The 25,617-nt window shown below is 39.5% G+C and overlaps 3 protein-coding genes across 4 annotated transcripts in view; 2 read left to right on the top strand and 1 right to left on the bottom strand.

The window, feature by feature from the left end:
* The window catches only part of tspan4a (tetraspanin 4a), a gene marked incomplete in the record, with an annotated part of 93,249 nt that extends 90,625 nt beyond the window's left edge, over positions 1-2,624 (bottom strand). The window contains 1 exon segment of the mRNA XM_053428657.1: positions 2,488-2,624.
* Positions 2,625-4,623: 1,999 nt separating this feature from the next.
* taldo1 (transaldolase 1) lies at positions 4,624-12,605 on the top strand. The gene is given in 9 exon segments (XM_053419558.1): positions 4,624-4,819; positions 8,216-8,339; positions 9,044-9,151; positions 9,768-9,899; positions 10,025-10,178; positions 10,180-10,216; positions 10,538-10,735; positions 11,930-12,075; positions 12,157-12,605. Coding segments are annotated over 9 exon segments (1,032 nt in total). The 5' UTR covers positions 4,624-4,719; the 3' UTR covers positions 12,190-12,605.
* A 145-nt stretch (positions 12,606-12,750) lies between these two features.
* On the top strand, positions 12,751-25,158 carry LOC128437396 (uncharacterized). 2 transcript variants are annotated; one of them, XM_053419547.1, is made up of 15 exons: positions 12,751-12,940; positions 14,909-15,072; positions 15,959-16,149; positions 16,497-16,601; positions 17,070-17,208; positions 18,482-18,632; positions 19,298-19,430; positions 20,061-20,213; positions 20,606-20,643; positions 20,751-20,780; positions 20,901-21,067; positions 22,629-23,113; positions 23,200-23,299; positions 23,511-23,862; positions 24,235-25,158. In XM_053419547.1, the coding sequence occupies exons 2-15, from the start codon at positions 14,941-14,943 to the stop codon at positions 24,315-24,317; spliced, it is 2,259 nt and encodes a 752-aa protein (XP_053275522.1). In that variant the 5' UTR covers positions 12,751-12,940; positions 14,909-14,940; the 3' UTR covers positions 24,318-25,158. The 2 variants fall into 2 exon arrangements, with proteins under 2 accessions (XP_053275522.1, XP_053275515.1); XM_053419540.1 differs by having other exon boundaries at positions 14,738-15,072.
* Positions 25,159-25,617: the final 459 nt, after the last annotated feature.

Here is a 25,617-nt window from a genome sequence, read left to right as displayed (position 1 = left end):
CGAGGTGAGAGCTCAACGTACACGACACACCGAGGGGAAAGAACCAGGGAGGCAGGTTCCTCTGCTGGCGATGGGAAAAGAGTCAATCACTTTGCATATTTTGACATTATGAATAATTTCCACACATTGAGGAAGCTGTTTTGATTGGTATTGGATTGATATGTAATAACTGCAAACTGTTAAAGTGTTTGGTACCGGAGCTGATATGTAATAAAGAAAAAGTTGGATGTGTGCATCCATTTTGCACTATAGGTTTCTGTTCAAGAAATAATGCTTTAAAATGTAGTGTTGTGTGATCAATAGAGTCATAAACCACACATGTGTTCAATCTATGAAAACAAAGAGGAGAAGCAAGTCCTAATATTTAAGAAGCTTTAACCATCAAATGTTTAATGTAATTCAGTTTTAATATAAACTCAGCTTCCCTTGATGTCACTATTTAACGTTTACTGTATAATCCAACGTCCACAAAGCTCAACTCAGAAGCAGCACAAAAACCTCAAGAGAGACCATGAAATTCAATCAACACGTCAATGAAAAGATTATATCCATCTATCTATCTATCTATCTATATATATATACATGTTTATATCTATCTATATATATATATATATATATATGGACTTTTGTATATATATATATATATATATATATACATAATTATATCTATCTATCCATCTATCTATCTATCTATATATATATACATGTATATATCTATCTATCTATCTATCTATCTATATATATATACATGTTTATATCTATCTATCTATATATATATATATATATCTATCTAGATACACCCAGCCTCTCTCTAATCTATCTCTCCCTCCCTCTCTATCTATCTATCAATCTATCTATTTATCTATCTATCTATCTATCTATCTATCTATCTATATATGCATAATTATATCTATCTATCTATCTATCTATCTATCTATATATATACATGTTTATATCTATCTATCTATATATATATATATATATATATATATATACATAATTATATCTATCTATCTATCTATCTATCTATCTATCTATCTATATATATATATATATACATGTTTATATCTATCTATCTATCTAGAGACACCCAGCCTCTCTCCAATCTATCTCTCCCTCCCTCTCTATCTATCTATCTATCTATCTATCTATCTATCTATCTATCTATCTATCTATCTATAGACACCCAGCCTCTCTCTAATCTATCTCTCCCTCCCTCTCTATCCATCTATCCATCTATCTATCTAACTATTGATAGAAGTTGAAGTTGGCTCATCTGGCTGAGTCTAATAAGACGACCGTGTAAAAAAAATCCTATTTTCACGAAGGTCAAACTGTCCAGTTTTCATTGAATCTTTTCATTGACGTGTTGATTGGATTTCATGGTCACTCTTGAGGTTTTTGAGCTGCTGCTGAATCGGGCTTTGTGGATGTTGGAGTATACAGTAAACAATAAACAGTGACATCATGTACGTAATAAACATGTCACCGTTTTATTTTATTGTTTGAACTGCAGAATAGACTAAGTTGCATATGTTCTCTTGTGGTTTCAATATGGCATTTCTCAACATATTTGTTCTTTCATGACTGTTCAAAATCAAATGTAGAAACCATTAAAAAATATCTTTGTCTAATATAATCCTACTGATGCAACGAGCATCAAGAATGTGCCCAGGAAGACAAAGAACATCTCCGGGTTTATGTGTTTTTCATGATTGATTTCCTCTTAATCCAGCTTCACTGCCTTCATTAAAGTCCAGATAAATGTTTGATGTGCTACATGTAATATGGAACAGCTTCCTCCGGGCGAATGTTAGACCTCTGCCTCACCTCACATAAGGGCACATTGTATGCTCTTTGCCAGTCAGCCCCGGCTCTGAGAAGTCAGCCAGGCCTTAAGTTCCCTGAAACCCCTCCAGAAGAAAAGAAAAAAAACCCTGATGGGAGGGAATGGCTCGAGGAATGGTTGGTATTCTGAAATGTTTTTCTTCTCCTCAAGTTTATTTCTGTCTTTCATCGCGGTCCAGGGAAACTCTGGCCCCGGCCAGTCAGAGAGCATCACTCTCCCACATCACCACGTCGTGATAAAAACAAAAAGCACCGACAACACGAGGGCTCCAGTTTGTTTCTTATGAGGAAAGCACAGTGCTGGTGAGCAGGGAGCACACGCTGGCTGTGATGAATGTGATCCCTCCCTTAGGTAAACACTGTGCCACGCTCATTAACCAAATCACACAAGATAAATGAAACCAGGATCTACTTCATCTCTTCTAATTAGACAAACTCAGCCCACAAGAGCTGCGGATTTCAATCTGCACAAAAGACGAGGACACCCGAGTGGGAGCTGCTGGAATACAAACTTAAAGAGGAGAGAAAGGGGAGAAGAAGGAGAAGAAGAAGAAGAGAAGTTGGAAACAACAGCCTGACAGTTGCTGTAAGCAGATTCATCTCATTATGACACTGAGAAACAACATGGAAATGACTTACCACTCACTTATCTCTGTCCTGGCTGCCTCTCTTCTTTCCTCAGTGACTGACAAAACTTCTCAAAGTGTTTCTTCCCACAGGCTCTCCCTCTCTCTCTCTCTCTCTCTCTCTCTCTCTCTCTCTCTCTCTCTCTCTCTCTCTCTCTCTCTCTCTCACACACACTCTCACTCTCACACACACTCTCCCCCCTCTTTCTCTCTCTCTCCCTCACAATCACTGACAGCCCAAAACAACAAAAGGGCGACATCTAGTGGCGAGCACAGTTGCAGCACCTCACAAGGGGCAATAATGGTCCCTTGTGGAGCTGTTGGTGTTTGGCCCCCTGACAATTTCCAGAGGTAAGTTATTGGCTCATTCGCTCTGAGTCAAGGGGACGATTTAAAAGCAGCAGGCGGTGAACACAAACAGCTGCTTATAATACATACAAATACGTTTGACCCTCCACAAACACCGGGAGGTTTGTAAGCAAATGTTTTTTTATACATATATATATATATATATATATATATATATATATATATATAGATAGAAAAGAAAAAGTAGTTCCATTATCCTAAAGCCATTACGGCCTCTGTAGAAACAAACACTTGGAGTTGGTACGTTTTCATGAATAGATGTTTGTCTTAAGTACAAGACCATACACAACCTGACTTCTCTGCTTGATTTCTCAACATAAGAGCAACTTCCTATAGCATCATTGCAGCCTTTATTATTATTATTATTATCATTATTATTATTGGACACGCACGTCTCTTAGCGCTCAGTTAAATAAATGATTGATGACTCAATTGCATCTCACTGTCCTCAGCTGTCTGTTTATTGTTCAATGTGTAATTTATTATTTATTCTCATCCCCATTCGCTGCCATTAAGAAAGCATCTGTATCTACTTTCTTAAAAATAGATTTACATTTCTCACTTTATGACTGGACACTGGGATTAACTCCACGTTTCACTCAGTTATAAAAGTTGACCAATTATCTTATATATTCTTCCTGATGTTAAGAAAACTATTGAATTCAAAATGATATAAATGAATTACACAACTAAAATGGCATAAAAACTAACAAATCATAATGTTTAAACTCCCACTCATGTATGTTTTTAGATTCTGTGCATGCTCTTACATCTGTGCTTCTACATTTAATGTTTCAGCTAGTGTCTAACAAAGCAGCACAATGTTGTCTTTGTTCAGAGTCTGACGCTGGACTGTTTTTAAATTCACCTGCTGAAAGTGCAACGGTTCCCAGCGAGTATGATTTATGACACAACCAGTCTGTGAGCCAGTCATGGTCCAACAGGCAACTTACACAAGTGTGATGTGGAAACTCTGCCTGTTGCACATGCTGCAGAGAGGTACTTCACAGGCAGCTTGTATCCAGCAGTTTAAACTCAGAAGGTGATTTTCTTTGGAGCCCCCCCACTGACATTTGAGGGAAAAATATGTTGTGGCTCTGTTCTTCTTTTAATGGAAAAAAACATATCACATAAGTCCATCAATCCATTAACTCCACTGCCTGTGCTTTTGAAGGAAACAGCCCATAACATTAAGACCTTCTATGTCACAGGTTTAACTTTTTAAATCATCGACTAACACTACTGTCGCAAGTCAGTAAAAGTACTTTAATTTATAATTTTGAGGTATTAACTTTGGTTCTACACCCATCTCTCTATCTCTCTCTCTCTCTCTCTCTCTCTCGATTGATCTATCTATCTATCTATTTACCCCCTCTCTTCTATCTATCCATCTATCTATCTATCTATCTATCTATCTATCTATCTATCTATCTTTCTCTTTCTCTCCCTCTCTCTCTGTCTCTCTCTCTATGTCTCTCTCTCTCACTCTCTCCTCACATGCACACGTCTCTCTATCTCTCTCCTATCTATCTATCTATCTATCTATCTATCTATCTATCTATCTATCTATCTATCTATCTATCTATCTATGTATTTATTCATCCATCTCTCCCCCCCCCCCCCCCCCCTCTCTCTCTCTCTCTCTCTCCTATCTATCTATCTATCTATCTATCTATCTATCTATCTATTCATCTCTCTCTCTCTCCCCCTCCCTCCCTCCCTCCCTCTCTCTCCCTCCCTCCTCCCTCCGCTGTGAGTGTATCGGTGCGCGCTCCCGCTTTGCCGCTTCCTGCCCGCTGCTCGCTCCCGTCCCTGTCACAGGTCCTGTGGTGTCTCACGTGTTTCTCTGTATAAAAGCAGCTGCTCGCCTCTCGTCATGTCCAGTGAGTCGCTCGACAAACGCAGGAAGATGGAGTCCGCGCTGAACCAGCTGAAGAAGCACACGGTGGTGGTGGCGGACACCGGAGACTTTCACGGTAACACAACGCGGCAGCTCCGCCGAACGATAGCCTGCTAGCATGCTAACCAACTTAATGTGAATGACCGCCGTGCCAGTTAAATATTAGCATGGGGTGGGAAGGGGTTCACTCCTCTGGATGCTAGCTAGCTAAGCAGCATGCTAACCGAGGGTGTGAGTGTAGTTTACAGTAACTTTTCAACTACAAAAAAACTGACAGGCTCGTAAGCGGATTACTTGTTGTTTCCCAATTTAGTAACAGTAGCTTAACTTAGCCTCTGTGGCTAAAGCTAGCTAACTAACGTGATAGCTCAGGTGCATTGTTTACATTATCCTCCCACCTGCCTCACAGTGTTTTTACTTTAAATTAACTACTTGTGCACATGTCAGACATATGGCCGTGTTTTCAAACTGTAGCTGGTGTGGTGACTCAACGTGGAACAAGGTGCAATCTGTGTTTTTACTTCCTCGTTCTTCTCTATTCATGCCACAGAGGGGAAAAGGTCATGTTTCTCAATGGGTCAGAATGAGGAACAGTTTGCATAAAACACTATTGCATTGTGATGCAAACCAGAAAGTTCCTCATGCACAGTCAGGATGACACGACACAACTGCTGTGTGCAGCCAGGCGTGACAGCAGGGAGGCGGATTATGTTACACACACACATACACACACACACACACACACACATACAGCTATACTCGCACAGCAGGATATTATGCTGCCTGCAATGATGATATTCGCCATAGATTCATCTGTAAAAATGTTAATTGTGTCTGTAAAATACAAACAAACTTTTATTCTACAGATGATTTTGTCAAATTGTTTTGTGCCGTGAACTGTCGTAAACACACAGATATTCACGGTACTGTCATGTGCTGCAAAGAAAAACAAAATAAAAAGGGAGAATTGTGACTTTTCCAAATAGAACCAGCAGATTTAGTAATGCATGCTTTAACATTACCAGGAAATTATGTAATTATCTAAATGGTTGTCTGATATTTTACTGTATCGGCTCATAATAGTGATAATATTTACCGTCCTAAACTCAAAGATGTCACATGTTGCAAAGAAAAGAGACAATTGTGACTTTTCACGGTGGAAACATCAAATGTTGTCATTTGAGAACTAAAATGACCAGGAAATTATTGAATTATATAAACAGTCGCTGGATATTTTACTGTCTGTTGACAAGAAATGCAGCTCAAAGGGCTTTACATACAATACAGATCAAATGGAGGCATATTAAAATGTAACGGATTGTAAGTAACATAAGAAAGTGATTACAATTATAAAAGTGTGAGGGCAAGTGCAAGATCTATTTGGAGGCTAAAGTGAAGACTAGTACTTTAATTTTGGAGCTGCTGTTTTCATCTAATGGTTTTATTGTGTCAACATTATTTCATATCAAATGACACCTTTTAGACTGTGCTTTCTTTGAGTCGGGCTTTCTGTGGCTGCACACAAGCTTCTATATAATTACAATTACACAAACTAATATATAATTAAGTTCAGGCCAACATAGCTGACAATAAAAGCTGTTGACTGGAATGTAATTCATTTTGAAGCAGTTGAATTGCTTGAGGTTGATCTTTGATCACGAATAATAGATATTGTGGGAGTTTTCTATCACTGTCAATCCGAAATAGAATTATAAAACATTAATTATATAAATTGGCTGAAAAATAAAACTAATTTAATTTAGGTGTACAGTCCAATGCAGCAACATTAGAAAACACAAGGACAGAACTTTCCAACAAAGAAGCCGTAATAAGAGCTGTGGTTATTCAGGATTTGCAGTTGGTCCTTTTCAAAATGTACACTTATGTCTGGTTTATGAAATCAAGGTTATGCCCAAATGTTGTAACGCGTCTCAGGTTTCACTTGTTGCGAGTGTAGACATGTTAAAATCAAGCACCAACGCCTCTGTTACACACAGACCTGCAAGAGCATGGTCAAACCTGCTGTAACACCACCGTCTTTCTTCACTTCTCTAATAAGTGGTGGTTAATGTTCTCTGGAACATTCATTTAACTGGTGGCAGGGGCCTGATGGGGCCCTTGCTGCAGGTCTAGAGAACGCTATTGAGTTTCTTTCTTTCTATAATGTTCGCTTTCATTTAATCTTTCTAGTATCTGCATGCACTTAACTGCTCTCAGAACAGTGGATGTGTAGAAAACTGGTTTTCTGTACACATGCGTGACACGGCTAGCAGTTAAATTAACATCATTATTATGTGAAATGTGTGTTTTCCTATAGTGGTAATTTAGATGTACTTTCACTTGCCTGTGTACGTACCCCCTCCAATAAGCTCCCAAATCACATGACTGCTAATGTTGTAAAGATGCAACCATTCCGGTCTGTTATCATGTGGTTGTCTGCTGTGATATAAATACAGTTGGTGAAATGAACATGAATGATCAGTGCAAAAGGAACTGCGTGTCCTTAATGGCCTTTTGGGATCACTATTACATTATGAAACTACCCATCTGCCAACAGGCCAGAGCCCGCCTTCTAGGAATACTATTACGAGCAGCTCGTAAACCGTGTAGTGTTTCGAACTGTTTATCACCAGTATCCAGTCCATACCCTACTGGTCTACTGAGGAATCCATTATTTCTGCTGGATGAGGTTTGAGAGACAGCTGGCTGCAGAACAGAGGCAGTCTTTGTTCTTGTGGCTGCAGAAGCTTGCAACACTGACTGAACTCACACTAAACCACTTTGCCCCATGACAAGGACCCTGCCGCTCTCGCATATTAAATCAAAAGTTGCAGGTCAGTGCTGTGAGCGGCAAGAGGGATTATTTTAAAACCTTCCTCCAGGCTCTGGAACAACCTTAGTTACCATTACTCATCTTTATAAGTCAGTTTGTCAAAACTGTTAAGTACAGAAACATATAATCAAGCTTTTGTAATAAACAAATGACAATTCAACCAATTATCATACAGGGAAACCGCTGTCTTTTCAAAGGTGATGTAAGATTGTGTTATCTTCATGTGACGATAAGAAATGCTGATCATCTGCCTGGAATGAATCTGAGCAGGTTTTTCAGAGAATGGTGAAGTGCAACATCTACACACTAGATGGCGCAATTGCTTCACCAGACCAGCTGTATGTGGTTGAGTCAACAAGTCTGAGTCCTTTCCAAATTATAATGTGTAGAAAAATTGCTTTGAAGGAAAACCTTGAGTTACAGTATCAAACTAAAATCTGAGGTTTATGGCATATTTACATTGAAAAGGTTAAATAAAAACAAATCTTTATTATTATTATTATTATTAGACCTTAACTAAGGCCTGTAAGATTGTATTAGAAATGCTAAATGAATGCAAAACAAAAAAAAAAAAATCTTGACTCAATGAGGTATATGATATGCATGTATGTGACCTTGCTGCATCTTCCCACCCTGCAGCTATTGAAGAGTACAAGCCTCAGGATGCCACCACCAACCCATCACTCATCCTGGCTGCTGCCAAGATGCCAGCCTACCAGCAGCTGCTGGATCAGGCCATTAAATACGGCATCGCCAAAGGCGGGTAAGAGGTTTCACATGTTAAAGAGCTAAACCAGAAACCTTTTGAATAAAACAATTATTTTAATTACACCTCTTTGATAAGACCAGTGGTAAAACCTGAATAGACGCAGCTCTGATGACTGAGTTAATCTGTGAAGAAAAGCAAAAGTGTCATGTTAATTAAAGTATTATTATTCAAGATGTGATTTGTCTAACCGGTTACACCAGAGCACAGAGGAGAGGTGTGAAAAAAAGGGAAGGGCCATTCTATGAGTAAAGTGGGAAATTATAGACGACACTAAGAACAATCATAAAACAAAATGTACAGCAATGAAATAAGAATTCTGTCATTGCGAGTGGGTGCGTGTGTGTGTGTTGCTAGGTACAGTTGTTAAATATTACACTTTGTGTGCGAGTGACTGTCGTGGAAGATATTTATTCAGCAGTCTTGTGGCCGGGGGGGAAGAAGCCATTCCACTGTCTGGGGAGTCCTTTATTACCGTAGGGCAGAATGGATGGTATGCACAGGCTTCCCCAGGCCCTTACACACTATGCTGATGTTGTTGCAGTATACCATGCATTGAAGCATGGTGCCCCTGTGTAGCTCCCTGAGGAGTTGTGGTCTTAGTCCAACTCATAGGTGTCTGATCCCATAGAGATGATGTGACCCATGTTCAGTCCTTGTGGATGTTTGAGACATTCTGTTATGTTTCCGTCTTTGTTCAGAACCGAGGACGAGCAGGTAGCCCACACCATGGACAAGCTGTTTGTGAGTTTCGGGCTGGAGATTCTCAAGAAGGTTCCAGGCAGAGTCTCCACTGAGGTGGATGCCAGGTAGGTGCCAACGACACGTCAAACTATGACAGGAAGCATTCCTAGTCTTTCTCCCTCTCACACACACACGTTGACATTGTGTGTGTCAGTCTGTCATCATCAGACTGGCTTTAAACAACACAATTTGGTCTCCTCCAACCAAAATGGATTTGCATACAGAGCAGACGGGTGAAATTCATGAACACAAAAGGTGCAGGGAGAGACGTGAAGATACATTTTAATGCCAGGTATGAACTGACGTGCTTACTCGAGACAGAAGCATTCACCTGACCTGAACAGTGGCAGTGACAGAACCCAGAGGGAGTTCTGGCTGCCTTCAGCGTTACTCATAATAGATTTCAGCAAACTGGTATTCACAGAACCACTTATTAGTTATGTCATCACTCTAATGTCAAGAATACACTTCATCCTTTCATAACGTTTGCTGTGACAATAACTGCATTTATCTAAAAAAAAAAAAAACGTTTTGCAAGGGAAACAAAAGGGACAAACCGTGTGTTTTGAATGTTTTTAAGAACATATGATCACGTAGCAGCTGGGGATCAAACCACCTCTTCATCACTGCAATTACACAAGCCAGTAATGCTTCATGTCTGTGTTGTTCTACCCCTGACAGATTGTCTTATGATAAAGATGAAATGCTTGCCAAGGCTCTGAGGCTCATCGCTCTGTACAAAGAGGCAGGCATCAGTAAGGAGCGTGTGCTCATCAAACTGTCTTCTACCTGGGAGGGGATCCAGGCTGGCAAGTGAGTGTGTGCTGTGTGATCGCTATGGTCCAGAAGTTGGTTTCAAATCGCACTGCAGGAAACAATGCCTTTTGTCATCTGTTTGTAGGGTTTTTGAAAATAATATTTCTCTTTTCTTTGTGCAGGGAGCTCGAGGAGAAGCACGGCATTCACTGCAACATGACCCTGTTGTTCTCGTTCGCTCAGGCTGTGGCCTGTGCAGAGGCCAATGTTACACTCATATCACCCTTTGTTGGACGCATCATGGACTGGTACAAGGACAACACAGGCCGTAAGAGCTACAGGCCGTAAGAGCTACGAGCCACATGAAGACCCAGGTAACACTGGCAATGAAACCCGCCTCTCTGTTTGTTATAGTGTAAAAGTAAACAGTTTATCATAAATGTATGGATTTATGCTTTTAGGATTTAACTCTTCTCACACACATGTATCAGTTCATTATAGAATGGGAACATGCTTCAGCTTCTTGTAGAACATGGGGTAAATGTGGATTATGTTTCCACTACATGTCAGAGCCTTAAATAAGCCTATAAATAAACACATGTTGTTTGAGGAGAGCATAGTTTGAACATGGTGTAACTGTAGTGGAACCAGAGACGTCCACATGTTTGACTAATCCCTTCCTCCTCCACCCGAAGGTGTGCTGAGTGTGACCAAGATTTACAACTACTACAAGAAGTTTGGCTACAGCACCGTGGTGATGGGCGCCTCCTTCAGGAACACGGGTGAGGTCAAAGCCCTGGCAGGATGCGACCTGCTCACCATCTCCCCTGGGCTGCTGGCAGAGCTCAGCGAGGATCACAGCACCGTCACAGAGATGCTCAATGTGGAGAAAGGTACTGCTCTCTGTCTCAAAGCCTTCCTGCAAAATACTTTTATTGTCGTTGCTCATGGACATTCAGTGAACTGTAAATATAGAAAATGACTAAAGACTAAATTCTTTGATACCTAGTGAGATCAAAATAAATATGAAAATAATAAACCCCCGACTTCTCTGCACAGACACCTGTGATTACAATTTCACGCTTGCTTCAAAGGACCATTGTGTTTCGTATTTGGCCGTCGTATAATTATATGGAGACAGTATTGCCGTGACTGATTATGGGATAGACGCACAGTAACTGGTTAGGCCAGGAGTTCAACTGAGTCACCAAATCAAAACGCTTAGTTTAAACCTGAGGGTTTTCTGAATTAACTTTTTTCAGCGTCTGAAGCAGAGAACATGAAATTAAAAAAAACATTTGATAAACATAAAACATTTGTCACATTGTAAATCATTACCTTTTCCCTAAACTTTGAACATTTTAAGAAAGCCGGCAGATCCCCCGATCTTCGTCCTCCTCTTCCTCAAACATGTCTGACTGAGTCTTGGTCAGTGGTTCAGCAGGAACATTGTCATTATTTAAGTTGTTCTGTCAATGAAACACTTCTGCTTCAGTATGGCCGTTGCCACTTGGAGCATCAGTCATTGTCTGAAACACAACTGTACAAGCTTCTTTGAGGGCTCAGACCTAACAAGCATTTAGCATTTTGCCATTTCCCACATGGTTTCATCAAAGCACAGAGTATTTCATCACATCCTTTAAACGATAACAATGTCCTCCTGCTCTAAAGGGAAACGCTCGCCAAGTGACTTAAGGCTTATATGCACCAACCAAGTGGGCATCAGGTCGCCCTAGTGGTGCTACTACTTCAGAGCCCAGATGCCTGGTGTGACACAGCGATTATGTTGTAGTTGTAAACAGCAAGTGTTAATAAATAAACTTAGTATTAGGGTCCAGGTCTTTCATCCAAAACACTTAACTCTGCTCCTCAGAAATCCACCTGCCAAGTTAAAAGTGGGATGGATGAGCGATTATTACGAAAATCAACGGTCGGACAGAGACAGATTTCTGGATTTATTAGTTCAATTCAGACTTTGTGAGAGAGGATCTGCACGTATCTAAAGCTCATAGGTTTTAGTTTTGAGAGGGAATGTGTAACCTATGAGCCCTGAACACATTTCCACTTTGACCGGTTGGTTTTTGCAGCCAAGGCCTGTGATCTGGAGAAGATCCACCTGGATGAGAAGGCTTTCCGCTGGGAGCACAACGAGGACCGCATGGCGGTGGAGAAACTGTCTGATGGCATCCGCAAGTTCGCTGCAGACGCCATCAAGCTGGAGACCATGATCAAAGTAAGGGGGTCGGGCGGCTGAGAGATGATTCCCAAGGTGTTGTTGAGTTTGCTATGCTCACTTTTTGTTTTTGAATCGCAGGAGAAAATGCTCAATGTGAAAAACGGCAAGTAAAGATCAGATCTGGCTTCTCCGACGTGACAGAAGGTCCAAAGCACCAGAAGGCCTTCCCCTCTCCTCAGCTGACTAAACTCCAGGGACCCTCCTGAATGGACAACTCTCCTCTACTAGACTGGGACCAGTGGTTTTCCGGCCAAACTTAAATGAATAATGCTAATGTCTGTGTGAGGTTTTTGTGAAATATTTACTAGAAACTTAAACGGAAAGGAACAACGTAAGCGCTTTTGCAGGCGAAATGTCTTAATGAGACTTGAGTAGTAATCGTGTGACTACTAGAAATGACCATGTGCTCTCTTGGACCAGGAAGGAAGATTAATTAGCTCCACACTCGGGGTCGATAAAGACAACTGTACCATCATTTCTTAGAATATTATATTTTGCTCTTTGAATAAATAAACGTCTTAACCTTCCCGGGTGTTTTTCTGTTGTGCTGCTCCTTTCTTTAACGGTTGCATCAGGTGTCTGACTGCACTGACTGTGTTTAGATGTGTTCATGCTTTGTAACTGGAGGTAAACTATAATTATCTTATTCTGGTCCTCGTTGCGTGCAGCTAGTCGTGACTCTTATGCACTCTCTGGCTGAGCCGGTTTAACTTCATTCCACTTCTGACCAAATTCACCTGCACGTCCCCTTAACTTCCTGAGTCTATGTAGACGGACCACATTCACTGGAATCTCCTAACACATGTTTGATGTCGGAGTAGAATTACATATTGGGACTTCAAAACTTTACCAGTGGCTCAAGGTAACATGAGTCTTCATTATTTTGACATGCGCTTTAGATGTTTGATTTCTCTGTGGTGGTTGTGTTTCATTGATGCCGAGTTTAGAGTCAACACAATATTGTTATTTCTCCAGAGCTGGGAGTTTTTGGTCTTGTGATTACTAATTTATATTTGGGTTACCAGTTTAATCTTTAAGCTGATGATAATTATTGTTCCTAAACAGGAATGAATCTAATAATGAACTTGATTTAAAGTATTTATTTTAATAATAACCTCAAAAGTGAGTTTACTACAAAGAATAATTCAAAATGTACTTTAAAATGTTTCTTTCAAAGATTCATCCTCTGTGCTTTTGTCAAAAGGGTTAAGTCGGGTTCAAAAGATCTGCAAAATACTTTTAAAACCTGTTATGGAAGTTGTGTTCTAGGAAAACAAAACTAAAAGTCATGAGCTGCTCAGCTCTGTAATAACAAAAATATTCAAAGCAGTTCACCTCAGCACAGACTGTTTCACCCTTTTAATCACATTGTAATTTAATACGCATCTTACTGCCTTGGAATGTGTTTAAAATGAATTAAAATCACCAAGTTAAAGTGTATTACAGTATTTATACACTAATATACCGACAGTACACATTACATAAAAGATCAGGGTCGTATTAAACTGCTCAGGGGCCTTATCTAATGTAAACCAAGATAAACAAGGGAAATATCCAAACTTGTACAGTATTTGAACTGGGTATCACTCAAGGTATCGAAGTTGGTTGGTTTCTGGTTCTAGTTTGTTTTTGATTGTTTTACTTTCCTATTTTTGTTGAAATTATAAATTAATATCTAATAGAACTTGTCTTTTGTGCCACCGATATTTCAGTGTACCGTTTTAAAGGACAAATGTCTCCTTAAAGCAGGTCAACAAAAGTACCATGGTCTGAAAACACATTTACCAGGATATATCCTTTATAAAGTAGAGTTAGAAAGACAGTGAAGTTTGTAGTGATCGGTCAAATGTTCTTATTGTATCATGTATAATCAGTGAGATGACGTCAGGGAAGAAAATGTATTTTTCCAGGTCCCTCGGCCTAGAGATCATATCTACCATATTGATATATTTTATCAATTTTGAGTGAGAAAATGTCGAGAAATATGTTTTTTTAATGCATCGATGCTTTAGTAGTCCTGAGGGAAATTTTGGTTTGATTTATGTACTTATTTGTGAACTGTTTTTCAAATTCTATTTACATCTATAATATACTGTAATCCTATACTAATCATTACTATAATGAATTCAGACTTTTTTCATTTCACTTTGTATAAACATGAAAAATGCTATATAGCTGAAATGCATCTATATTACTATCATCTTTTTGTAGCCTGTCGCATTTAGAGACATGATCTACAGTTGATTTTGATCAATAAAAACATTCGTCATTGCGTGGTATAAATGACACCATGATGATTATGCAATGGTTTTACAATATTAAAACTATAGAGTATACTTAGGTCCTCATCATGTTTGTGCAGTCGTATGTAACAAGTGTCCTGATGCGTGTTCCTTCCCTTGTTTCATCATTTGAGTTATGACCGTGTCTACGACTGCCAATGTGAATTTTGATTATTTCTTTAAATATCGTGATTATCTTTGTTGTTTCATGTTAAAATATCTTGTTTAAGCCTCAGACGATTTGTTGGTTCTTTACCTGTCATGCTCAGTACATACCACCAGCTCCACACCCTACCAATGGAATATTCTTGACATACCAGGAATTTCAGTTGACATGGTAATTATGGGACATATTTTTATCTCCATAACATTGACAGAGCGGCTCCATCACATCCTCGTCACACTGACGTCAAACAGCAGCCATGTCTCCGAAAGTGTCAAAGCTCAGTACGTCTTTCAAACAACACACGAGACGTTAAGAGACACTTCACACGGGTCTGCTCAGTGTCCCGGCTGCTCAAGGCCTCCTGTCTCTGTTGGTCCTGAAGGTCCGGACCTCCTGTGGGACTGAGCCGCTCAGATGCTTCTCAGATGGAGACTCTGCGTCCTGGTGCAGGGCCTCACGCTGCTCCTGTCCGGCCCCGCCTGCGAGGCCTCTTCCCTGGGGATGACCGTCCACGCTGTGCCCCTGGAAAGTGATGGAGGGAAAACGGTGGGCTAACTTTCCTCTCAGCTGAGATTATTCTTCAAGTCCAAACTCTGTTGCACTGGCGGATTAAAGTTTTTCCCACTGTTTGAAGGTTACAGGGAATTTATAGTTATAATTTCAATCCTCAGCATTATGTTATTTTTATCTCAGTAGTTTAAAATTTGTGTGGAAACCATTCTCACTTTGAACTTTGCAGGTATTTCTCAAAGTTTCCATTGTTGTTTTATTTCACTAACATCTTTATAAACCTTCAAATAACTTTATTAGTGAATTGTTTATGTTTACAACCTATTAAACCTATCAGGGATTTGTTAATGAAGAAGGAAAAACCAAATTTTTTCTTACTTAAAAAGACCAGAACCAGTTATTGAACTCTTGGAGGGTATTTTAGCTAGGAGAGCAACTTTTAATCTTTAATCTATTTATTTTGGACAAATTATTTGAGGATAGAATTTATTGGAAGTTATGAATTCATTATTTAATTGTTATGTTCAATGATTTGGTCTCTTAATATCCCCATGAACTTAGCACAAAGTTTTTAATACAGAAAAGTTAAATAATGATTATATTAATATAAATATCTATATTAAACTGAATTAACTAATGGAAATATTAAGAATAGCGTGTTTTGCTTTATAATATTAATTTTTATTTGTTATATTTTCATTCAATTTCACTAACGAAGACCCTGTAACTTAATTGTTAATCTTTTCAAGATTTTTTTTAATTTTCTAATAATAATAGTTCTCAGTGAATGAGATAATTGTAAGAGCATGTGTCTCTGGTCTGTTTGGGAGCAGCTGCACTCACACTACCTGTTCTTCTGTCCTCGGCTCAGTAATAAAATCTGTTCCAGCTCATTAAAGCTTTGTCGCTTTGCTCCCTGCAGGTGCGAGCACATTTCACCGCCATCGCTCCCACTCCCTGTCCCGGGCTCACGGACCTGTGCTCTGAGGGCGAGGACTGTCTGGTCCACGCGACCCCTCTACCCTTCACCGGCACCAAGCCCGAACCCGGCTGGTGTGTCCGCCAGTGGCAGAAAAACCTCCCCAGTGATTACACTGGCTCCATCAGTTTAGGGTACGAGACCTAAGCATCTGAACTTGTGAAGTGTCATTCAAGAGATGAGATGGAGGTTTCTTGTTAAAGATCATAAGAAGGAATTATTATGTTTAAAGAGGGAAATCCTTGTATCTTCGTTTTTATGATGTTAATATACCTTATACAGTTGCTCATGGTTCGTTTTGAATACTTTGTAGTACTTTTACTTCTTTAACATTTCAGTTATTATGCTGAATTTAACTGTATCTAGTTATTTTCTTGATTTAAATGGGGCATTCGATGTGATGATTTGAAGGAGGATGGTACCTTTAGTGAAATCAGTGTGTTTCAGTTCTTCTTACTTGTGTTTTCCATTAAATATTCAGGGACAAAACAACGTTCTATGTTTCACTGAAAGCCCGACCGATTGTTCGGGAAAACACCGGGAGACTCAATCATCCTGCTTTTGTTGCTCTTCCTCCTCCATTAAGGTAATTTTACAAATACAACACATACTCTCACATATTCTGACTGATTAAAAAAACTCAATATACATGATGTGGACTCGTGGATGTTTAAAATAAGCACATCAGTGACTCTGAGGTTAAATAAAATTAGGAAAATGAGGCCTGATGCAAAAGCTGCCTTTCTGCACCTCTAAAGCTCAGTCATGATCACAGTTGTTCAATTCAATCCACACAAAACCCCAAATGTACTGACAACAACTAAGCTTTTATGCAGGTTTTGTGTGTTGGACTATTTCTTAACAGTGAAAATTGCATAGAAACAAATAGAGACTCCAGGAAGTGTCTGGTCCCTGAATGATTACCGTAAAAAAACATTACACCTTGCAGATTTACCTCCTTTTCTCTCGTGTTCTCCTTTGTTCGGAAAGCTTTTGTGATTTCCACAAGCTGATTATCTCTTTGTCACTGATTGTAATGGTGTAATGGGATCAGGGCCCGCGTGGACTGCCCTCACCACTTCAGTCTGTCCGTCAAAGACCCGGACGGGGACCGGGTGCGATGCCGCTTCGCCCAGGCCGACCAGGGAGAGTGTGTCAGCTGCCCTCGACACTCCTTCATAGAACTGAATCAGGTGAGATCCACTTCCATCAGAGTGGCTACGATCTCCTGGGAGATTGTGACTGGGAGTGACTGGGAGTCACAGATTCAAATGTCAGTATCAGGTCCAGCAAGTTGAAGAGTCGAGCTGTGAACTGTGGATCAGTTAAAAAGACTCAGAAGTTATTAAATACCAGTGTTTATCTCCAATCTATCGTTATGAGTAGCAGCTCATCTGGTTCAGGAAGCCGGATATCATGAGTGTCTTTACTTCAAGAGAAAGCAACGCACGAGACAGTCTCAGTAATGAAGGAGAACCAGATTGACAGACAAGATGGATGAAGGATTGTTAGGCAAGAGCTCATGAGCAGTGAACAAACTTAAATTAGTTTAAAGTAGCAGAAGAGAAAAGCAGCAGAATGCATATTGATCATATTTTGCAGTCCAGCACTCGAAGAATTGTCTTTACTTCTGTGTCTCACTCGACAGCCGGATCATGCATAGGAGGAAGGGATGACTTTAAGTTAGGCTGAACCACCAGAAGCCTGCAACTCCACAAATACAATCAAAACTTTGAATGACTCACCGACCTTCACTGCAAAGAAAAGACTGCAGTCGATTCCAGGAATGTTTACGTCCACTCAAACTAAGTTTTTCATACAAGTCGTGCCAATAACGATCTTTTGTTCAGGTCATTTATCATGAACAACAACTTCTCATTTTGACTTCGACTCAGAATTCCACCCTGTACAACTTTACGCATTCGTCCCCCCCCCCCCCCCCCCCGACCTGTTATTTATTTGGAGTTTGCATTTTAAATTGTGATTTCACCTCGTCAGATAACCATCATTATTCCTTTTGATCGATATTTCTCTGTTTCTCATATTTTAAAGTTACTGTATTTTAAAGTCTTCTCTACAAGTGTCTGTTACAGCTTAAGCTAGAAAGTTCTGTAGGTGCTTGGGTTAATAACATCAAAATAACTGGAATACTTCGATTCAGTCTTATAAAAACCTGTCCCCTAATTAGGCCTGTTTTTTTTAATCTAAGATACATGGATAATTATATAAGAATTATTTCAATATACAAAACATGTATATTCAATGGGCTCTTCCCTGACCCATACAGCCTCACGTTTCAATGTTACTAACAAACAAACAGCGGACGGGGCTGAAACCTCCTTGGTGGAAGTAGAACTTAAACAACTCCCAGACTGTCTAGAGACGATGGCCCCAGTTATCTTGAATCACTGGGGCTCTCTGCTCAGTGAAAACTTGGCTTGATAATATTCTGTCTTGTTTTACCAGGAGAAATGTGTGGTGAGCTTCACTGGGAAAGCCGCAGCGGGAACGTACTTCATCTACCTGATGGCAGAGGATCTGATTCCTGTGCCTAAAAGCGCCCACGGCCAAGACAACACCCCCCTCAGCGCCGTCCCTGTGCACCTCTCTCTCACCGGTCAGTCATTCAGATAGTAGGTTGCTGTAATTTAGTTCAAGCTAGTTGATTAAGTTTGGTTTTATCAGAAATGGCTTAAATGAAAACTACGTCCAAATATTAAAAAAAAATATTTTAAAAATATTTTAAAAATACAATACAGGTTGTATACAAGTATAAAATTAGACATATATTAATAGGAAAAATATAAACACAATCTTAAAAAAGCTAATTTTCATTGAAAATCCCATTTTTTTAAACATGGACATTGACACATGATTGTGCGTTTTTAGTTCCACACATTATTATATAGAAAGCTGACCATGAGATGTTTTATACGATAAAGATTCTCTGCCGGTCTAGTTTGATAGTTGAGGAATTCAGTCGAGCTCATTATGGACCAACAAGGTTTAGACACACAGAATAAACCAAATCAAAACATCAAAATATTTAAATTTTGTTATTCTTCACAATTTTATGTAATTTATTACTATTTTCTTTCGTTTTCTCTCCGACTCCTTTCACCTTTTTTATTTGAATCTTTTCAATCTCTTACTCTGCGTGAAATTAGTTTTAAACTGTTTTGTACAATTGAAATTTTAAAAAGTAGCCCTTTCTTTCCTCCTCTCTTCCTCCGGTTATCATTTGAAGTTTCACACATTGTCTCTTACTCTCCTCACGTCCAGTGGAGGAGTCGTCGACCAGATGCAGTGATGAACCAGTGGCGATGGACGACACCCCCGATCAGGACACCACGCACTCTGTCCTTCCGTTCCAGGAGGTGAGCTTCAACGTCAACTTCATGTCACGGCTGGAGAGGTGAGTCCTGTCGAGCCTTCATCTCTGCCCGCACATAAAAACACAAAATACAGCCCCACCTTATTAGGATGTGTTGTTTCTCAAGATGACATTTCTGGATACACTTCACAACGACTGCAACTAATAATAATTTGTATTATTCATGATTCTGTAAATACTTTGCTGCCAATGATTATTTTGTCTAATAAACAAAGAAATTGAGTTTTCCGTCGTAGAGGACAACAGAGACCAGAACATTCTCACATCTTAGAAGCTGAAACTAAAGAATTTGGACATATTCTGTTGAAGAAAAAATAGATTATTAAATGAATTAGTTTATGAGTATTTTTACATATGTAGAGCAACGAAAGCAGCCCCTTCAGGTTTGTCTGGTGCGATGACAACACAAGTGATAATAATGCACCGACACTTCCAAGTCTGTTCTTCTATTTCCTCTCATTCTGTTGATATTGTGTGAATGCAGCAGGTACAATAACTAAACAATGACCTGTGTGTGTGATTTGTAAAAAACGATGTTCTGTGAAGATGTAATATCTGACACGTCTTCATTAAAATGTCTAAAAACAACTGCACCTATGTTATAGACTTTGTTGACTTGTACGTTGAAACGTGTCCTCTCTCTGTCTCCAGTGTCTTGGAGATGGCAGTGGTTGGCCCCCCGGGACTTTTCAGGGTTGGCTTCCAATCAATCGGCCCCTTGTCCATGATGTCCATGGCCTGGGTCCGCTCCGAGAACAAACTGGCTCCGCTGCTGCCCCTCTGCTTCGCTGCAAACACCAAGAGGTAGTCGAGTCACACACTGACGCAGCATGAGCGGTTTAGTACAGATGTAAATTGTGTGACTGTGTGTATATATATATATATATATATACATATATATATATAGTACAGTAGGTTTTTGTCACAATTCATTTGGAATTACTCATTAACTTTCCGAGGTCACAGAGGCCTCACAGAGTGCTTCTTCAACTTTGAATCCGTTGTCACTTGTATTAAAAGATGAAGTCATTATGTTTCAGTGGTTAAATGTCACAGTGACCTTATAAGAAGCTGAAAAAAAAAAAAAAAGGGTGTAAAAATATGTACACCGAAAGTGCACTGGTTGGCAGAGGTGATTCCAGTTTGTTTGATGGTTTCTTCTGCTGTGGTTGATTTGTACTCATTGTCTTTTCCAGTTTGCAGTCAGAGCCCAGATGTGTGTGGTTGTACCAACGTGAGTCCTTCAGTTTTATTAAAATGCTTTACTGTGGCTCCACTCACAGAAAACCCAGTAATCTATCAACTATCAACTACTAAAATAGCCCTCTGCTTTTCTTTCAGGGGAAATGAAGACGCTTCCTGCTGGAACAGGTTCCTCTTTGGCTTATTTCAGTGTTGACTGTGTGATTCCGATGCAGAGTGCACTGATTAGATCTGTGTAACCAGGAGAGTGTATTTATAAACCCAGGATCTGCTGGTGTCTGTCTGCAGAGCTCAAGTGTGGGAAGACAGAAATGACTCTGGTGCTTCCCATCGCCTCCCTCACCGACATCCAGATGGACGAGCTGCAGCTCAACAGCCCCACGTGTCCCGTGTCCTACAACGACACCCACCTGATGGCCAGCATCTCCCTGAGCGGCTGCGGCACCAAGACTGTGGTAACAGGCCCCAGCTCCCTGCAGTTCTTTCTTTCTTTCTTTCTTTCTGTCTGTATTCCTTTCTTTCTGCATTTCTTTCTGCATTTCTTTCTGCATTTCTTTCTGCATTTCTTTCGTTCTTTATCTCTGTCTTTCTTTCTTTCTTTCTTTCTTTCTTTCTTTCTTTCTTTCTTTCTGTCTGTCTGTCTTTCTGTCTTTCTGTCTGTATTTCTTTCTTTCTGTCTTTATCTCTGTCTTTCTTGCTTTCTGCATTTATGTCTGTATTCCTTTCTTTCTGCATTTCTTTCTTTCTGCATTTCTTTCTGTCTGTCTGTCTTTCTGTCTTTCTGTATGTATTTCTTTCTTTCTTTCTTTCTTTATCTCTGTCTTTCTTTCTTTCTTTCTTTCTTTCTTTCTTTCTTTCTGCATTAATGTCTGTATCCCTTTCTTTCTAGATTTCTTTCTTTGTTTGTTTCTTTGTGACTTTCTTTCTTTCTTTCCTTCTTTCTTTCTTTCTTTCTTTCTTTCTGTCTGTATTTCTTTCTTTCTTTCTACATTTCTTTCTTTGTGTCTGTACCTAAACTACATTTCTTTCTGTCTGTCTGTCTTTCTGTCTTTCTGTATGTATTCCTTTCTTTCTGCATTTCTTTCTTTCTTTCTTTTTTTCTGTCTTTCTTTCTGCATTTCTTTCTTTCTCCATTTCTTTCTGTCTGTCTGTCTGTATTCCTTTCTTTCTGCATTTCTTTCTTTCTTTCTTTTTTCTGTCTTTCTTTCTTTCTTTCTTTCTGCATTTATGTCTGTATTCCTTTCTTTCTGCATTTCTTTCTGCATTTCTTTCTTTCTGCATTTCTTTCTTTCTGCATTTATGTCTGTATTCCTTTCTTTCTTTCTTTCTGCATTTCTCTCTGTCTTTCTTTCTTTCTTTCTTTCTTTCTGCATTAATGTCTGTATCCCTTTCTTTCTACATTTCTTTCTTTGTTTGTTTCTTTTTGTCTGTATTTATTTATGTATTTCTTACTGCATTTCTTTCTTTCTACATTTCTTTCTTTGTGTCTGTACCTTAAATACACTTCTTTCTTTCTGTCTTTCTGTCTTTCTGTCTTTCTTCTTTCTTTCTTTCTTTCCTTCTTTCTTTCTTTATTTCTGTCTGTATTTCTTTCTTTCTTTCTACATTTCTTTCTTTGTGTCTGTACCTAAACTACATTTCTTTATTTCTGTATTTCTTTCTTTCTGTATTTCTTTCTACATTTCTCTCGTTCTGCATTTTTGTCTGTGTTTCTGCATTACTGACCAGATGTTCCTAGTCATAGGCTGTATTGCAGCATTAACTGCTTGACTTCACACCACGTGAAAAGCTTGTCTTTGCTGACCTCAAGTGGTTGAACCTCTCCTTGTGCAGACACACAGAGCACTGTGCAGTAGTGGGTGAACTTCTGATCACACCTAACGTGAAACAGACACACTGAGCAGTAAAACCTAGCTTTACACTCTGGTGTTGAGTTGCTCATTGATTCTTACTCCTACCTTGGCATCGGGATATATTTTCCAGCCATACTCATTCTCATCCTCTGTTGTTTTCTAGCACGCTGGATCAGAGCTGGTTTACACCAACACCTTGCAAAGTGTGCGTCCCTACACTAGGGTCAGCCGAAAGCCGGTACTCATCCTCCCTCTGGCCTGCCGGATCCCTGGAGCCCAGGTGAAGGGACCACACTACCAGATTGGGATGCCCACAGAGAAGGAGGTCTTCGGGGAATATTTGGGCTTTGAGATCCAACTATACTTCCCAGGAGAGGGACCCATGGCAAATTACACCAAGTTTGCCAAGTTGCGCGAAATCGTCAGATCATCACCACGAACGCGACGAGAGGTGGGGTCAATATTGGGGAGCAACAGCTCCTCCGACGGCTCCACTTACAGCAGTGACACCATAGAGTCCGACATCAAACAGATAGACTTGCACATTTTGGCAAACTGCAGCATCGAGCGAGCCGAGCTGTTAGTGAGCCAGTGTTTAGAGTCTGAGACGGAGGACTTTGCAGTTACCAGGCCTATCCTGAGCCAAGGGTCAGTGACAATCCTCTGCCCCACAACAGTCCACGGTCACCATTTTGAATAGAAGTATTGATTCTGTCTTGGCTTCACTCTTCAAGGTGTGCGGCTTCCAACAGCACGTTCGAGGTTGTCACAACAGAAACCAACTACAAGATTTACCGCCTTGATTTGAACAGTCTACAGAACCAGGGAACAACGGTCTGTATTCTCATGCAACACATTTTTGTGTATTTTCTCTTAATGTCCCAAGACAAGTCTAAGCATACATATGTTATATGTTTGTGTTAATCTATATATATGAATATAAATGTTACATAAATGTATATTTGCATTCCATAAGCCAGTGACTTATGTTGCATGAGATATCCGTCCACTCTGCTAATGCATCTAATTATTTTGTGTTTTGCAGATGTATGTCGAGTGCACAGTCAACCTGTGCATCACCACTTTGCCTTCCCAGAAGTGCCCGGACCTGTGTGCTGAAACCTTTAACACCAAAGCAATGGTTCAAAGTGTGTTCACCAGATCTTACGCCGTCCGATCGGGACCCCTTAGCCTTGTGGTCACCACTCCTGCACCAACCACTCCTGCACCAACCACTCTCGCCACTACAACGATCCCCACCACTACAACGATCCCCACCACCACAACGATCCCCACCACTACAACGATCCCCACCACTACAACTACTACTACTACTACTACTACTACAACTCCAACTCCAACTACTACAAGTACTTCAACTTCCACAACTTCACATGGTAAAACTTCATTTTTCCATCCAAGCCTCCACCTCAGTTTTTTAGGGTATTATTGATCAATAAAAAAAGATATCACTTCGTCTGCAGGCAAAAGCTTTTCCTTTACCCTTGAAGTTTTCATCTAGTAAGAGATATTCACCAACTAGACTAAAAAACAACAACGGGTTTAAAAAAAAGACAATAGAGAAATTCAAAACAGCATTTCAGGGTCTAATTACAATATTTTCACAATTCATAAGAACAATTGTAGTTTTGCAATTTTATCCTTTTTTTCTTATTTTTAATATTTGTTTACTGTATGAATTTTTAAATGTCCATCCATACATTGTGAATGTATAAACTCTTTGTAACCTCCATTCTCTCCTCTCGCAGCTCCAGGACAGATGTCATTCGTGGCAGTAGGAGTGATTTTAACAACTCTCAGCATATCTCTTCAGAACATCTTTCTCGACTGAAACATGCTGCTGCTGATCTGTGATCTGTCCCAATATGAAACCCTGCGTTTGAAGATTTATCTCAAATGTGGTTTCCCATGGTTCCACTGTATATTCTGAATTTCTCCTGGGAATAAAATAAAAGCTTCAACGCACTACGTTACGATGTCATTACAACCACCAGGGAGGTTGTTGGTTGTGCTGTTGATCTATGTTGCATCATACAGAGTTGGGTGTTTGTAAGTGGTAATATGAAGAAAAAAAAATGCTAATTTGCACCAAAGTTTTGGATTAATTTTATTATTATAATTGGTTTTATCAATTTCCTTCCATCCATGTCATTGTTCCTCTCTTCCTCCTTACTTCCTGACAGCTCTCCACTGTTTGTAGCCAATACAGAATATATTATTTAATCATTAATATGACTTTATCATTCTGCAGTACTTTGAATTTGTACTTAATATCCAGGGATTAAATTGCTCAGCATATGCAAGCAATATTTTATATGAAACCAACATTGGAAGGAAATTAAAGTGGCAAGATAATGAAACTGAGTCAAAGTAGCATGGACAGATCTGTTAACCATTACTGCTACTACAAATAATGTCCAGTCATTTTCAAAAAGCGATATTGGAATATTTTTAAAACCACCAACATTAAAAATAAAAAGTGGAGCTGTATATAAATCAAATGAAAAGAAGTAAAATACAATAATATATGCACATAAGAGTGGGATGATGCAAGTGGAAAACCAAAGTGATAAGTGTGATGCAGGTTTTGCACATTTACCGGCAAATTGCACATGATATACTACGGAAGCCCATTTCTGCTTGTACAAGAAAATAAAGATTTATCAAAATTATGAGATTGTAAATTTCTAAATTATCAGAGAAAGTCATAATTATGAGATGGTAAGTATTTATCTTTGAGAAAGGGTATCATTCAGTTGACTTGGTGAGCAATGATGTTGAGGTAGTAATTATTTTTTAGATAATAAGTAATTATTTGGGGATCCTACATTATTTTGAGACATTATTTCAGTTAGTATGTCTTTGAGACACAGACTCGATGCACTGTGGCATTAAGTGTTTTTGAGAGAAACCCGTGTATTGACTTAGTAAGTCATTAACTGAAGTTAATGGAGATTATTTGGGGAAACTAAGTCCTTATTTTGAGAAATAAAGTCATTACTTTGACTTACTGTCACTTACTAAAATGCAGCTGTAACAGCAGCAGCAGGCAGGTCAAAATGAGATATGGACAAGATAATAGAAATATTTGTTGTTTTATGGAGTCTGACAGCAGAGGGACTGACAGCCCT

This window comes from Pleuronectes platessa, chromosome 1 (genome assembly GCF_947347685.1).
Source record: "Pleuronectes platessa chromosome 1, fPlePla1.1, whole genome shotgun sequence".
Taxonomy (NCBI): domain Eukaryota; kingdom Metazoa; phylum Chordata; class Actinopteri; order Pleuronectiformes; family Pleuronectidae; genus Pleuronectes; species Pleuronectes platessa.
This window is presented reverse-complemented; position numbering and strand designations above follow the sequence as displayed.

Bases quoted from the DNA above. Each gene is read 5' to 3' on its own strand.
- LOC128437396 (XM_053419547.1), top strand. From the start codon at position 14,941: ATGCTTCTCAGATGGAGACTCTGCGTCCTGGTGCAGGGCCTCACGCTG. The intron at 20,781-20,900 runs GTTCCTCTTTGG...GTCTGTCTGCAG, and splicing joins GACGCTTCCTGCTGGAACAG to AGCTCAAGTGTGGGAAGACA. The intron at 23,863-24,234 runs GTAAAACTTCAT...CTCCTCTCGCAG, and splicing joins AACTTCCACAACTTCACATG to CTCCAGGACAGATGTCATTC.